This window comes from Phoca vitulina, unplaced genomic scaffold (assembly GCF_004348235.1).
Source record: "Phoca vitulina isolate PV1807 unplaced genomic scaffold, GSC_HSeal_1.0 scaffold19, whole genome shotgun sequence".
NCBI lineage: Eukaryota > Metazoa > Chordata > Mammalia > Carnivora > Phocidae > Phoca > Phoca vitulina.
Window position 1 is genome coordinate 1,408,937 of NW_022589722.1, and position 17,111 is coordinate 1,426,047.

A 17,111-nucleotide genomic window follows, 5' to 3' on the forward strand; every position below is an offset into this window, starting at 1 on the left:
ACTTCAAAGATTTAAATTGTTCCAAAATTAACAGTGGGATTGTGTAAGACTGTGGAATCACAGACCTGGACGTCTGAAAAAATAATACATTATATGTTCAAAAAAAAAAAAAAAGAAGATAGTAGGAGGGGAAGAATGAAGGGGGGGGGAATCGGAGGGGGACACAAACCATGACAGACTGTGGACTCTGAGAAACAAACCGAGGGTTCTGGTGGGGAGGGGGGGTGGGAGGATGGGTTGGCCTGGTGATGGGTATTAAAGAGGGCATTCTTAAATGCTTGCTGTATAGAAACTTGTACACGGATAGTCAGAGTAGTGTTTTTCTTAATAGTCCAAAACTGGAAACAGCCCATGTGTCCAACAACAATGGAATGGATAAACTCTAATACATCCATACAGTGGAATATAGTACAGTGCTGAAAAATAATGAACTACATGTATACACAGCAACAAAGATGAATCTCAAAACAATATTGAACAAATGAACACAAGAGAATACCCACAGAATTGTAGCAAGCAAAGCTTGCTTAATACATAGATAGGAAAAATTATAAAGTAAATCAAGAAAGTCAAGGTTATAAAATTTAGCATAGTGGTTATCCCTAAGAGAAGAGACTTTAGAACAGGACTTATGTGCAAGCTGTGTTCTATTTTTTTTTTTAATGATAAGAGGTCAAATGGAGTATGTATTTATATTTGTATTTATACAATAATTTTAAACAATTTATGCATAATTTATATAATATATAATCTTTACATACTTATAATTACTTATAAATCCTAAAATTGTAAACACCTGCTATATGCAATATTTTGTGTACATTGTATATATCACAACAAAATAAAATGATAAAAAGAGCTTTCTGTGCTCACTTGGCAACACATATACTAAAATTGGAATGATATAGAGAAAATTAGCATGGCCTCTGCACAAGGATAAAATGCAGATTCATAAAGTGTTCCATATTTTGCTTTCCTTTCTAATGTTGATGAATGACAAAACTATGTCTCTGATAAGCAAAGTGACTTGACCAATTGAAGTCCCTTCCAGCTTCAAACCCCACCCCCAATTTCCCCTTCAAAAAAATAAAGATGTTCCCCAAATCAATATTTATATAAGTAGTTTAAAGCTAAAAATTAATTTTGTAGGGAAGACTGGTAATGCCTATCTTGACTTTTTTCCTCACTAGAGTATAAATAGATTAATAATACTTTTATCTATCTTTTCAATTAAAAGTGAAATCAATGAATGGAGGCCCTGATTCATTTACAAATGAACTTCTGCTACATAAAATAAAAATCTATCTTTCTAAACAAAATATAATGAAAGATAAAAATTCTGCATTAATAAAGTATACACTTAGAAAACCAAAATATTCAGTCTATGGGGATACTTGTTTAAATGAACCTATGGGAAACAATAAGTTTTGGACCAGGATTGTTAGTTTCTAATATGTTTGTCATTCAAATTGTGAAAAAGGGGCACCTGGGTGGCTCAGTCCCTTAAGCGTTCGACTCTTGATTTCGGCTCAGGTCATGATCTGAGGGTTGTGAGATTGAGCCTGGAGTTGGGCTCCATGCTGGTTGTGGAGCCTGCTTAAGATTTTCTCTCTCTCTCCCTCTGCCCTGCCCCACCCTCTCTCTCTCTCTTTCTCTAAAAAACAATTGTGAAAGACAATTTTTACTTATATTTACTAGTTTTGTATAGTGCAAGCAGTATTTTAATATATATTCAATATGTGATGTTAGCTCTGTCTGTAACAGAAACATATCTGTATTCTTATTTGACAGGTAGAGAAATCATCAGAGGCAGAAATTAATAGTCAATGAGAAATGCATTATGAATGTATAAACCATATGTATGATAAGTATTTCTGTTTTGTAGCTATAAAAAAACAATGATTACAATGATACAAAGATGTTTAATTGGATCCATCACTCCTCTATCATTAGTGTATCAATATAATACCACTTACTGACTTCTTTTGAAATAAAACTAGTAAAGGAAATCAACCATATATTTGGCTCATGATTAATAAATATACATAAATGAGTAGAATTAGTGATGTCTTTTTACCAAGAGCAGAAGCTTTTATATATGTCAAGAACCTGAAGTCCAACTATACAAAAACAAACAAACAAAAAACAGGTGGCAGTAATATTTATATGGCCACTATGACCGTGTTATTTTGAAAGCCAACCTACTTACATCATCTGCCTCTCCAATATTCTATTGGGTGGGGCCCTAGTTTGGATGACCTACTGTATTAACACTCCCTGAGGGAGTCTAGGTTGGATATGGGAATATTTTCCAAGAGTAATTAAATTGAGAGAGTGAAACAGGAGAGAATCATGTCAATGGAACCTCCTTCATGGTTATTACTGAGCAATTGCTAAAAATTATTTGAAATAACTTGAAATCAATTAGGACTGTGTATCCTTGTTATCTTTTGGAAATTAACTTTTCTTTATTAAAGACACACTAAAATCCTCATATATTATGAAATAAAATACATTTAAAAAAATACCTGTTATAGATTTGGAATTCTTTGAACAAGGACTTCCTGGACTCCCCCCAGAAAATTGTTCTGTCTAGTTTTGTGGTTAATCCTGGGATCCTTCCAGTGACCCCCTGGAACCTTGATCTTGGCCTGGATTTAGAGACTCTTACAGATAGTCTCACCTCCAGGATAGCTAAGTCTTGGCCCATGGCAACTGAGATAGCATTAAGGCTATGCATAATAGAGTTCATTTAACTTAAAAAAATAGCAAAATGGCTAGAGTTATTAAATCCTTAATATATGTTAGGCATTATACATGTTCTATTACTTTATATTATCATATACATTTTAGGAGAAAAAACAGACAGAGAGAAGGTAGGTAATTTGCCCAACATTACACAGTAAGTGAAAAAAAACAACTTATTACGTGCAAGATAGATGCGAGGCAGATAAATGACTAAAGTGTAGACTCTTCAATATAGACTGAATTAATTTATCCTAGAATTAATTTCTCATATATCACAATTCCAGAGCCTTTTCTAGTGAAAAATTAAGTGGTGTGCCAGATTCATTGGAAATGTAAAATGCAATCTTAGACAATGACTGCTGGGTAGTTCTTTTTTTTTTTTTTTTAAAGATTGTATTTATTTATTTGACAGAGAGAGACATAGCGAGAGAGAGGGAACACAAGCAGGGGGAGTAAGAGAGGGAGAAGCAGGCTTCCCCGCGGTGCAGGGAGCCCGATGTGGGGCTCGATCCCAGGACCCTGGGATCATGACCTGAGCCGAAGGCAGACGCTTAACGACTGAGCCACCCAGGTGCCCCGACTGCTGGGTAGTTCTAAAAGTAATATCCTGTTAACACTTACTGTAACTTAGAAATGGGTAAACCTGCCAATGCCATGACAGTGAAGGATCAGTATTACTTATTTTTCCTTTTATCTCAGGTTCCCAAATAGCTTGGCATAGCACTGTTACTGATCCTGTCATTTAACACTTTTACATTTTGTTTAGGATTTTTGCATTAGTTTTTACTTTAAAATATTACATTAAAATATTATTTACCTTGATTCCTGAGATTTTTGTTACCTCCTTAAATTTTGTGCCTAAAGTAAAATATTTCATTTGCCCCACTTGACTTACCCTTGTCCTGGCTCTGGTTAACAGCAAACATGGAGACACATTATACATTAATATGACTATACATATGACTACATGACTTTAACAACCTGCAATTTTCTTGACTTATGTGGCTCTCACAGAAGAAACTAAAGAATGACTCTTTATGTAGTATTTGGTGCTTTACTATAAAGATAGTGAAGAGTTTAAATTCAACTGACCAATACAAATGGCAAAACATATCCTTTCAAGTAGAATCATATATAAGTTGAATACAGAAGACTTGTTATAATTGGTTAATATGCACAACTACATAGACTTTGTGAAAGAATGGTTCTGTTATTCCAGAGGGATTCACTTAAATATAGCAATTCTATAATATTGAAAATTGTATCTGCAAAATCTATAGATTTTAGAAGACAATTTAGTAACTAACTTCTCCTTTACTTTCCTAAAGGTCATTCGTATACTTTATGTATCACCCAACCCCCAAACAGACAAATTTTGAGAATTAATTTAAATATCAGAAACTAGCAAGTATTTTTCATTCTAATACTTTTTTTTTTTTTAGCCTCCCTCCCATAAAATATAGTGAAATATGTAAAGGAGCGATTAGTGCTGCTGTTAGCCTTTGACCCTTACATACAGCGTTGGCTCTATTCCCAAAATTTCTGTTTTTAAAGTTTTGCAACAACAATCCTCTTCTTTATTCATGAAGTCACTTTCCTTAGTGATCAATTACATATTTAAATATATTTTAAAAGAATAGGAATGTTGCTTGTCACACACAAATGGATCTTAGAGAGTTACTGGTTTCATGCCAACACTGTCAAATTCCCAGCAACAGATTGGCTTGGTTAAGGAAGAAGCCATAAACACCCTATCAACAAGTATTTATACAGATGTTAATGAATTTAAAATTCTGTTAGTGTAACATTTATGCCAAACTCCAATTTTATTTGTGATTTATTTGTGAAGTATGATGCAATAACTTCTTTTAATAAACATGTACAGACCACTTATACTTTAAAATGGAAACATATTTTTAGTGTTTCCAGCATGAGAGACATAGAATCAGCCATTTATCAAAGTTACCAAAAACATTTCCATTTTGCTCATCGTGCAACTATGTCCTCCAAAAGCTTTTGGTAAGGAGATGAACTCATCTCTATCCATGAAACCAAGAATACGTTTTTATTATATTACTAAGAAAGACCATTAAAGGAAAGGAAAATAGTCATGGGAGGGTTGCCATATATATTTAAAATATAAATAATTAGCTTTTTGTGTGTTTCCCAAATGATAATTGAATCTTAATCTCCCTCTATGTAGGATATTTATGCTATACTGGTAATTTAGAAAACATTTATTTGAAGCATATGGGTTTAATGAACACTTATTTTGTTTTTCATGAAGAAAAGAATAATATTTCCGTTAATTCCAAAAGAGACTTCATTTCTTTCAGTGAACTTCTTAAAGCTGAACTGCTTTCCTCTAGGATTGTGTACACTGTGGACATTTTAGAAAGTAGCCTTATATGATGTAGTAGTTTTTTTTTTTAAATTTGCCATCCTTCATTGTCAATTTTTATCTCAAACTAGCCATGACTTTCAGAGCTAAAGTTTCTATTATAATGATTAAGTTAATTATGTATGGGAATGTATTACCCTCCGCAATGCACCAAACGGTTTGTCTACATGCTAAAAATCTAAATTCCAGCTCTACTTTTGTCAGGGCACTGACAGACCATTAATCAACTATGACAATTATTCCATTATTTCACAAATATTTTTGAGCACTATCCTACTGTGTACCCCTTAAAGAGCTTATTTATAGTAGGCAAAACTGACACATGAATAGGAAAATAAAATATGATGTAATAAATGCTATCATGGAGTCTCTATAGGAACCTTTAGAGGGCATCTCCAACTTAATTTGAGTAATAAATGCAGTGTTGGAAGATCAAAGACTCTGGTTTCTGACTTATATATTGACAATGGTGGTAGCATTATGGGACCTTGTAAAAGGTAGGAAAATACATGAGTTCAGCTTTTTTACATACTCAGTTTATATTATCTGTAGGATGTCTAAGTGTCGAAGCTTTGGATGAATACATGTTTCAGAAGGAAATAATGAAGGTGATTGAAGAAGTTGGATGAATATCCTCACACAGGAAAAGTCTAGCCTAAGAGTAAATGGGGCCAGGTTCGAACCCCAAAAAAGAATCCTGAGATCAGAAGGGATGACAAGGGAGGAGGAGCCCTTGCAGGAGACTGGGGTTTAGACAAAAGGTCAGAGAAAAAACAAGAAGGTGTAATGAAACAAAATCCAAAGGAAATAAGACTTTTAAGAAGGAAGGACCGGACAACAATGTATAATAATATTATAGAGGAGTCAGTAAGATAGTAACTTCAAAAAGTCCTAAGGATTTAGCAGTATTAGTCATCTTGATGTGAACAGTTCCAATGAAGAAGGCATCTTGCAGTGAGCTGAAGCATGAATTGTAATAAGTCAACAGAGACTGGTCTTTATCTACCAAGTTTATCTGATTAGGGAAGGAGAGAGAAGAGTAGCTAGAGGGGAAGGTAAAAGCCATTTCTGACAGATACTAGAAATACGGAAGAAAAGAAAATACTGATAAATAAGAGATCCTAGATTTTATGAAAAGGTTGGGATCCAGAGCAGAGTTGAAAGCACTGTGCTTAGGAGAAAGGGTGCCTCTTCTACTGTGATAGGTCAGAAAGGTACCTTTGCACTTACGTCACCATATACAAGGCTGCTCACTTCTTTCAAAATGGAGCCTGAAGTAAAATGGGTAGTGGGGATAGAAAGGAGGAACCAGTTATTAGTGACATACCGAGCAGGTAGACTAGATCTAGTTTCTGATTAGATGTTGGTACTGTAAGTCATGAGCAGCCAAAGCTGACTCCAGAATACCTGGTCTGGATGACTTGGGAATTCAGGAGGCAAAACAGATTTAGTAGGATGATGATGGTAAAAACAAGCTGTGATTCTGAAGTTCAGCTGTATATGAGAACAGGAATAAAATAGAAGCTGGCAATACTTAGCTGCCAGCCCCATGAAGTAATACACAATGTCTATCTGGTTGACTATCATCAGAAGTCAGTGCAGTGCCAGGCAAAGAGTGGGGTGGGGTGGGGGTCCTAGATACTTGTAGAATGAGGAACACATCTGAAGGAATCTATAAAGAAGCATGAAAGGGAGCACTTGAAGTCTGGTGTTTCAATGTCCTGCAGAAAAGAGAGTTTTAAGACAAAAGAAATGACCCGTGTAGTTGAATTCAGCAGAGAGGTCAATTAAGATGAAATAAATGTGTTTGTTAGATTAAGACAGTGCTCAGTAAGGACAATTTCAATTGCAATAATTTAAGGTGGGAATGGAAAGTGAAGAAATAGAAACGAGGAGTAGACTTCTCTTAAAAGAATTTTGTTAACCAATATCTTTTAGTGTGAAAGGGAAAGTATTCAAAGAGTATAGAATTTGTCCCTGAAAACTTATATCTTCTTTTACATGAGTTTATTGAATTGGGAGATAAGAACCTATAAATTATGAGGGGAAAATGACTTGTAGTTTAGAAGATATTTAGCAATAAATTTGTATGCCTAGAAAGAAAGTTGCTCCTTTTGAAAGTACAGTAGAAACTAAAATCAAACAATAGGCAAGAGAAAATATTTGCACCAGTAGATAAAGGATTATGAATGGTCAATTAAAAACAGAAAGAGAAATATTAGGATCCAGCAGAACTGGGGAAAACAAGAAAGTATTTTACGCTATTCGGTTTAAAATTAATAAGTAATCGTGGAATAACATTCAATCTCACTAGCAGTAAAAATGTATAAATTAAGTCCACATTAGACAACATTTTTGTCATATTATCAAGAACTTTAAAATATTTAATATCCCAGTGTTGACCAAGGACTCAGTGAAATGAGTAATCTCCAATAGTCTATGGTAAATTGGTGAAAGCTTTTACAACTATTTGACAATATAGATTATATCGTTTCTCAAAATATTTAAAGTTTTATAGATGTTGTCTTTAATTCCACCTGAAAAACAGATCAATTAAATAGATAATTAGAAACCTATCATGTAACAAGTTGGTATATCATAGTGTATAACAACTAATACTATGTTTAGGATGAGATTTCCATTACATAGAATACATTTGTTATAGTACTAACAGAAAAGTAGGATGTATAGAATACATACAATTTTATGTAAACAAAAACAAAAAAAATCTATTAAAAAAAGAACTACAAGGAAATGCCTTAAAAAATATTATCCAGGGGTTATTTTTGGATAGTGGGATTTTTGTGGATTTTCTTTCCTTTTTTTTTTCTTTTTGATTTTTTACTTTTCTCTACTTTTCTAAATTGTCTATAATAAGAATGTATTCCTTTTATAATAAAAAAGTTTAACAATTTGTTTAAATAAAATTACTCAAATTTGTGTTTTGAAGAAAAGGAGCATATGTAGCCAGCAGTTACTAGGGGACAGTAGGAATCAAAGGAAAGACCTTTTTTTCTTAGGTTATGATTCCAGAAATTCATGAAGCAAGACCCAGAAAAGTAGTAAAGGACAGGAAGTAAAGCAGTTTGAGTTCTGCAGGTAGAATGGTGCCTCTTCTACAACGGAAAGATTTTACTAATGACAAGCATCCATTAAGTAATCCAAATCACCATTATTCTTCCGGTGTGAGATGCTCAAAACAGAACTTCTTCTACAAGTTTAAAAGAGTTAATCTAATTTTCCTCTTCTCAATGACAGGAATAATCCTGAAATGCTTTAGCCAAAACAGAATCAATTTTTTCAGCATATAAATTACAGTATCTTCAGGTACATCCAGCCAACTTCACCAATATGCTTGTTCTGTTTATTACACTGAGCACATGCCAATCTACCAGTCTATGCCTTAGGGTTAAAATGGTTAATATGAACTGGACTTTTACAGTGAAATCTCTCATCTTTACTCAGGGATTGTTGTTTAGAACCTTAGCTGAACTCTGATGTAAAACCACTTAAGGTTTATGGAGTGTTATTGTAGAGTTGAGGAAAACTTTCCAAAATGAGTACTGTAAAAAGTGATTATTGCAAGTATTTGTCATTATTTTAAAAAACAGAAAGACAGATAATTTTTATTTTTAGCTAAAAGTATAATTGTTACGAAAGGGTTCTTTACATATCAAGAGTAGATAAGTTTTTAGCTATGGGCTCAGTTGATTATCAGTGGTCACTGAGTCCTCACTTTTTTCTATCACTGTAATTATGGGTCCACCATCTGGTCTGGTCAGCCAAGAAAGGTGGATAAAAGGCTGGGATTCTGCTAGAGAAAAGACTTAATGCTGTGCAGTAATTGGACGTGGCAACGCCAAATGTTCCCTTTGTTTGAGTCCGTCTTATAGTTTCTGTATAACCTATATGGCCACTTACCAGAATGGTGTCTGCTCATGGATTCAATGGTCAGTCCTTGCATGTGAAGTAATTGTTCCTCCAATATAGCAAATATGGAGGGGTTGGCTTAAGCTCAGGATGCAAAAGATGTGGCCATTTTAGAAACATAAGGTGGCATGAGAAGTAACAGCAAGTTAACTTTGCTAAGTAACATGGAGTCTAGAGAAATAAACATGCTGATTTTTAGTTTTTCTAAGAACTGGCTACAATATCTCTTTGAACTAGAGTCATTTTACTAATTTCAGCAGCAACTTTTAAGGAAAAGAGACATGGTAGATGTATCGCTCCCAACATATTCAGAATGACAAATGCTAACCTTTTATGTGTATGTATGACTGTGTATAGCACCTGCACCAAGCATTCGAAGCACCATGCTTCATTTGTTTTCCAAACAACTTGCAAATATATGGTGACTTTTCTGTGTACAAAGATCTATAGTGAAAGAATTAATAAATCAACATATAAAATATTACGTTTTAAATTATAGGATTCTTGTTAGTTTGATTACCATGAGTTAGTTTTCAAGAGGTACCTTTCTCTGGTGTACTGTCAGCCAATCCTACAAAGCTAGTAAGTCCCTAAACATGATAATGGCTCCAAAAAAGATCTAGTCCATGGAGGAAGGCTCTAAAACAGCAGATCTTTGGTGTAATTCTGAAATGCATGGCATTGTCATAGTAGTAACATCTATAGATTTAAAAAAAAATACAAATGTATAAATTTTACATTTAAATATAAGGGTTGGATTTTTAATTTTTTTTCTTTTTCTTTACTCTTTCTTTGTATTTGTTACCTTGTATTCTTACCTTGTATAATTTCTCCCCTTGCATATTTCCCATATTCATTTATATTATGCTTCCTCACCTCCTTTTTTGAAATAGCTACTCTGGCATAAGAACAGGTTCCCTAAACCTTATATAATTGTATTCCTAGTTTAAAATATTGTATTAGCTTACACAAACCAAGCTTAGTTTTATATACAAAATTAAAACTCTGTTTCAAATACCCTCAATATAATTTATGAATTCTACGTATGTATAAGGTTAGTGTAAGAACAATTAGACTTTAAAATAAGCCTGAAAAGACATCATAGGGGACAGATATTCTTCTTATACTAGAATTCTATTATCTACCAAAAATAATTCTTTGAATTTTTAATTTAAAAACTGAAAAAAAGCAAGTCCTATAAGATGTTGGCTGCATCGAAACATTTTATTTTTCAAAATAGGTGAGTTTGAAACTCAAGCAGGAAGATTGCTTAATCTGTAAGTGACTGACATTTTTCTTACAGATGATTAAGCTCCCATGAATTAGTCTTTTTTTTCTTTCTTTTGATAAAATTGTTTGCCTAGACAACTACTCGGCCAAATTTTAATCTCTTTAAATAACAAATAAAACTTCCATTTTTTCCCCAGGTAAGGAAGAAGAACTTACCTACAGGGATACCAAGGCAAATGAAAAATTAGAAAGGAGTAAAGAATACACATACCAATGGCTTCACACACAGGTTGGGATTCATGAAACAACTAATTCCAGAAATATAAAATGGTGAGGTCATTTCCTTTAAATTAGATTTTTGTATTGTAAACACATCTTGAAAAGTGAAACCTAGGTTAATTGTGCTAAAACAAACATGACTTTATAGTCAAAGGCCAATACACCCATTGCCAGTTTATAAAAGGCCTCTTCTATAGAGAGATTTAATCACTCTTTATATTTTTCACCTTAAAATGTTTGAGAACTCTGTTTCTGTAATGCTTAAAACCAACAGATGAACCACACAAATGATTCTACTTTATAAAGTAAAATGCATGGTGTTCATTAACTGTTTATAAATATCATATGTATTAGAGGTTATATTTTATTTTGTGTCATTTCTATCATTTACATTTGGCGGTTAAAATTATAATTCAACACTGTGCTGCCACTTTCCCGGTCATGTAACTAATTTCCAATGATGTCTCCATGCTTCAGTTTCTTCTCCTTTATAGTGAGATGTTAATATCATCTATCTATCTCACAAGATAGAAGTAAGCTCACAAGGTTGAGGATATCAAATGTTTATATCCCTTAGTAACAAACAAGGAAACTTGAATATAATAGGTAATCAATTAATTTTTGTTACATTAATGTATGTATTAGTTTTCTACCACCATAACAAAATACCATAGATTGTGTGGCTGAAATCGCAGAGATGTATTTTCTCACAGTTCTGGAGGCTACAAGTTCAAGATTAAGGAGTTAGCAAGTTTGGTTTTTTGGAGGTCTATCTTCATGTTTGCAGAGGGCCGCCTTCTCACTGTGCCCTCACACAATCATCCTTCCATCTCTGTTGTCTGTGTTTTAATCTCCTGTTCTTATAAGGACACTGGTTATATTGGATTAGAGCCTACCCATATGACCTTATTTTACTTCAATTACCTCTTTTAAGGCTCTATCTCCAAATACATCACATTATGAGGTATTGAGAGTTAGGACTTCAACATATCAATTCTGATGAAACAAAATTCAGCCCACAGCAATGTGGTATAAAGCATATATATATCCATAACCACTGAACCAAAGTTTTAGGGAAATAAAAGTCCAGAAATAATAATATTTTTGACATAAAATTTTAGGACTTTCATTTTAGCTACATATATCCACAAAATAATAAAAAATAAAAATAATAAAATAATAAAGAAGTGCTATTATAAACACTTACTAAATATATAAATAAATATTGAATCTAAATGTAGATGATGCTTTGGAACTGTTTCCAGGCATTCTATAAAATATAACCTCCAATACATATGATATAATGTAATAACTATTTAAATGACTAACAAATAAAATCCTACAATTATGAGGGTTAAAACTTAATTTAGAAGCAGGTTAAAATATGTAAAAAATGAAATCTCTTTTTTATATAATATATATAAACTGAAACTTTCATATTGGTCAATTCTATCCATGTAATTTCTTTTAAAATATGGAAAAGGAAGTGAAGAATGAAAGAGAAATTAAAACAACATTTTATAATCTGGATTATTTGGTCATATTTCATTGTGAGCAAAGAAAGTAAGAATAAAGCAATCAGCATTTGGGAATTTTTTATTTTACTAAGTGCTCTAATTAATACAAGCACAATTTCTTTTATGTTGGTATGACTTAATTTAGTGTAATTCATAAGATGACATTCTTAGAACTATAAACAAATATGATATAACTGATAGTTTACCATCTATTTTAAGCAGATATAAGAGGTCTTGTTCGGAGATTTAAAAAAAGCGTTAGGATAGATAATGTGAAAAATATAAGCAAATTGTTTCAGGATGCATTTTAGATATACTTAAACCTTTAATAATATCCCTTACTCCTAAATAAGTTATATTTAAGCATAAGACACAACAGGCAATTGTTCATGCACTTTATCTTTTGCAAATATATAAAGGAATACGTAATGATATTTTAAGAAAAATTATTTTCAAGAACAGAAATTCTTAAAAAGCCAAATGTCAGTGTTCTAGTTTTAAACAGAAATTAATGGTGAGCATTAGTATAATGCTTTAACACACTATAGGTGTTTTAAAAATAGGAAGCTTTGATTTTCTCATAAGACAAGTAAGATATATAAGTAAATGTAAATGAAATATTTATATGATCTATAATTTATTAACTATCATTGGTACTTTCAAATTTTTGCTCTTTATATGCATTTCTGTTTGGCAAAGAAGAGTGGCATTAAAGTGTTATTTAGAAATTTAAATTTTATGTCAAAGTGAATTTTCAATGACTATGAAAATATGTAAATTTGTATATATCTTTGCCTATACTCTAATTTAATAAAACTATTATTTCCATTTTGTAGATTACTAATTTTCCCAAACTTTTCACTGGGCATTTCTTTCATATTCTTCCTCTACATTTATATAATAATATAATTTTTGTTTTTGTCACTATGCAGCAATCACTTCTTGCCTGAGTTAGATCCAGATGTACTTAATGGTGGAAGAGTTCAGCTTGTGGTAAGAAATGTGTTTAAAGTTACAGAAAAATGTTGCACATGCTGGTCCTCAGTAAATGGCACTTTAAAATATGACCATAATTAGTGTAAATTATGAAAATATCACAACTCTATTTGGGGTAATCTTAAAATACTATATATTAAACTAATAACCTGTTATAACAACATGTTTTCTTGACTTGTAATATAACTTTAAAATCTGATATTACAAAAAAAAATCTGATATTACTTTAAAATATTGATTCTATATGGTAGATTTAAAAATATTAACATGCTACCATTTTAAAATAACATGACTCTGAACAGGAATTGCATAATGAACTTATTTACTTGAATATTTTAAAAGAGTAGGATACTGAGGGAAATATACTCTCACAAGTTAGAAAATCAAAGCAGATAAAAATTAACAAGTAATTGTGAACTCAACCTCTAAGTAATAAAGTATAAATTATTGAAGCTTTAGGAACAACTAAGTTCTAAACATGTTGACCAGAGTGTAAGACTCTAGATAGTATAACTATATGTGCATTGCTAAAGTCAATTGTACTATGTGCTATTAGAAGGAAGACTATGTTAACAGAAGGAGAATGGCAAATGTGGAGTCTAGAGAAATGGAGCCCACAAAACAAGAAATTTTCAATGTGTTTCCAGAAATTTCCAGAGGAAAGGGTACCCTAACCAATGACAGAAGTGTACGGCCTCCTTGGCAGGTGAAAACGGATGCCTCAGGTGACCCTAACTTTATGACACCTTCCATTTATATCAACCAATTAATACTCCTTGCTTAGATTCTACATTCACCAAGAAAACTGATTATAATTTAGCTTGCCAAGTAGAATTTAGCATAAAAAGATAATGCACTTTCTAAAGCATCTAGTATGATGGTATCCAGAGCAGTTATATTCATGATTCTCATGAACAATTCATTCAAGGAGTTTTCCTGAAATGGAGCAAAATTAGGGCAATAGCTAAAATTAATGTGTTTTCCTGAAAAGAGAGCAAAATTAGGGCAATAGCAAAAATTAATGTGTTTATGAAAATATTTATAGAATCTATGCACAGGTTTGCAATAATCATTAAGCAAATATTTCCTTGCATTTTAATACAGACTCATCTGGCAGAGTGGCATGTAGATTGCCCTAGGAAAATTGATACTTCAAGCTATGAACACCATGCATATTACTAACAATTGCTCACAGAGTGTTGAGTTGCCACTTTGGAGCAAAATGGGCAATATAAAAGTCCCAAAGAATGCCAGGATAAAGAAACTGATACTAACATTGAATGATTATACTTCTAAAAATGAATGAAAACAGACTGCGTAGATTTCTAATTGAAGTGGTTCCATGAGAGGGGCGGCTGGGTGGCTCAGTTGGTTAAGCATCGACTCTTGATCTTACCTCAGGTCTTGATCTCAGGGTCATGAGTTCAAGCCCTGTATTGGGCTCTATGCTGGGCATGGAGCCTACTTAAAAAAAAAAAAAAAATGGTTCTATGGGATTAATGCTCTGAGATTAATCTCCTTCTTCTATATCCCACTGTATTATACTATATTCAAATATATGACAAATGCATAGCAATGATAAGTGCTTTTTTGATATTGAAGAGGTACAGGTGAATACAAAAACAAAGTAAATGGTAGAACAGAAATAGTTTTTTGTTTGTATGTTTGTTTATTTCCATTTTTTTTTTTAAAATGGAGATAAGAGAAGGGATTAAGGACTTATGTCAAAAGGATACTGGACTATTAACAGTTTTATTTTATTTTTTTTATGTTAAAAAAGGATACTGGACTAATTGAATGCCCAGAGTCTCAGCAATGTGTTGGGAAACTGAAGGCAGACAATTGCACACCTGGGACTAGGCCATAACTGAAAGTAAAATTTAAAAAAAAAATCTGCAATTGCTGCCACTTTTCCTCCGAGACATAAGCAAAACACCCATAATAAAAGGATAGAAAATTATAAAACAAAAATGATCAAATTCTAATTAGAATTATTATGGATATGCAAATAAGCCTACTATAAATTCTGTCTGTATAAAATATTACAATTGAAATAAACAATGGACTGGACATCATAAAAGAGAGACATAGTTAATTGAAAGATTATCTACAAAGGAATAATAATTATATTGACAGCTGACATTATAGCAGAAGCAATCCATGCCAAAAGAGAGTGGAGTTACTTCTTAATAATAGAGATAGATATAAATATTATCCAGAATACTCTTCACTAACCTTCAAGAGTAAGAATAAGTTACAATAAAACATTCAAATTTTGGGTTTTGAAGAAGCTAATAAATAACATCTCTGTCTTCCAAATAAGATCAAAGTATTTTGTGTGGCAGACAGGAATGCGAAAAATGAAAATAAGTTATTTTACTTATTTTCAAATATATATCAGAAGACATGCCATAGATCCAGACAATTGTATGGCTGATTAAATTTATCCCCCAAAACTCCAAACTGCAGGATTTTTCTGCAGAAGACAGTCCTAAGTTCAGGTTCTCCAGGAAACATATTCTGAGATTCTTATATTTGAGTGCAAGACATTTGTTGGAGAAGGCTTTCAGAAACAACTCCTTTGAGGGGTGAAAGAAGCGTAATTGAGCAGAGGGAAAAGGTAAAATGCAATAGAGTTGCAGCAGAGGAAGTGAGCTCCAGTGGTGTGAAGGCCCTTCTAAGTTGTCCCAGCTTGAGGCAAGAGGATCAGGCTCTTATGCTCCTACATCTCCTCAGGAGAGGGTGTGGTTTGGGCGAGGCAGCCATCTTTAGCTAAGGACAGTTTCCAGAGAGGTATTCAGCTAAGAGCCACACTTTCTCAGCAGCTGGGAGAATCTGACTCAGTCATTAAAAGTGATCTGAGTGGCATATGGCGATATCCACTATACTCAGAAAGTTTATTGTTCGTAGATGCAACAACTTAGCATATAAAATGTGTCAAATGTCTCCAAATAAATCTATAAAGTAAAACCAATTCCAACCAAAATTATAGCTGCTTTTTTAAGAACCTGAAAAATCTCATTCTGAAATGTGTATTGATGGATAAGAACCCAATATTATATAAGTCAACTTTGAAAAAGAAGAGCCAACTTACATCATAACATATAAAGACTTAGTATAAAACTAAACTTTGTGGTGCAGATAGACCAAAAGATATGAATAGTTAGTTCAGAAATAGACCTGCGACTGTATTGGAATATGATATATAACAAAGGTGGGAAAGGTCAAATCGTTTGGCAAATAGAATTCAGTAAACTAGCGTTGAAAAACAGGGCTATATATAACCCATACACACTATAATAATCAAATGGAATTTAGAAGATTTGAAGACTCAAATGTGAAACATAAAATTATAAAATTGATCAAATAAAATAATTGAGAATATATTTGCAACTTAACAGTAAAGAAATACTCTCTTAAAAGATATAAGTAATACAAATTATATGGCAAAAATTTTTTTGATTGACTTGACTGTTTTAAATTAAATATTAATTCCTATGAAGGATTTTATTTATTATTTATTTTTTTAAAGATTTTATTTATTTATTTGACGGAGGGAGAGATAACAAGAGCAGGAACACAAGCAGGGGGAGTGAGAGAGGGAGAAGCAGGCTTCCCGCTGAGCAGGGAGCCCGATGCGGGGCTCAATCCCAGGACCCTGGGATCATGACCTGAGCCGAAGGCAGACACTTAACGACTGAGCCACCCAGGTGCCCCCTATGAAGGATTTTATAGAAAAGGTTAACAGACAGATTACAGACATGGACAAATTATTTTCAGTGCCTAAAACTAATAATAGCTTAATATCAGGATATAAAAAGAACTTCTGCAAATAAATAATATAAAGTCAGGTAACCTAATGAAAAAAATATAAGTACGATAGAAAAAAAACATACATAGACAGTTTATAGGGATTATGACTAATACATAAATGTGTATAAAGAGATGCTCAGTTACATGACCAGAGAAATAAAAATTAAAACTAGGAAGTTGCATGACTATCCTCATCA

At 32.7% G+C, this 17,111-nt stretch overlaps 1 protein-coding gene and 1 non-coding gene across 2 annotated transcripts in view; both read left to right on the plus strand.

Moving 5' to 3' along the window:
• Positions 1-17,111, plus strand: part of LRRIQ1 (leucine rich repeats and IQ motif containing 1) — a 189,669-nt gene that overhangs the window by 165,534 nt on the left and 7,024 nt on the right. Inside the window, exons 23-24 of the mRNA XM_032416672.1 lie at positions 10,507-10,639; positions 13,038-13,098. Of these exons, the coding sequence (XP_032272563.1) occupies positions 10,507-10,639; positions 13,038-13,098 (194 nt within the window). The remainder of the gene's footprint in view (positions 1-10,506; positions 10,640-13,037; positions 13,099-17,111) is intronic.
• On the plus strand, positions 866-971 carry LOC116640153. Its single transcript, XR_004300980.1, has one exon. It is a non-coding gene; the product is annotated as a U6 spliceosomal RNA (small nuclear RNA).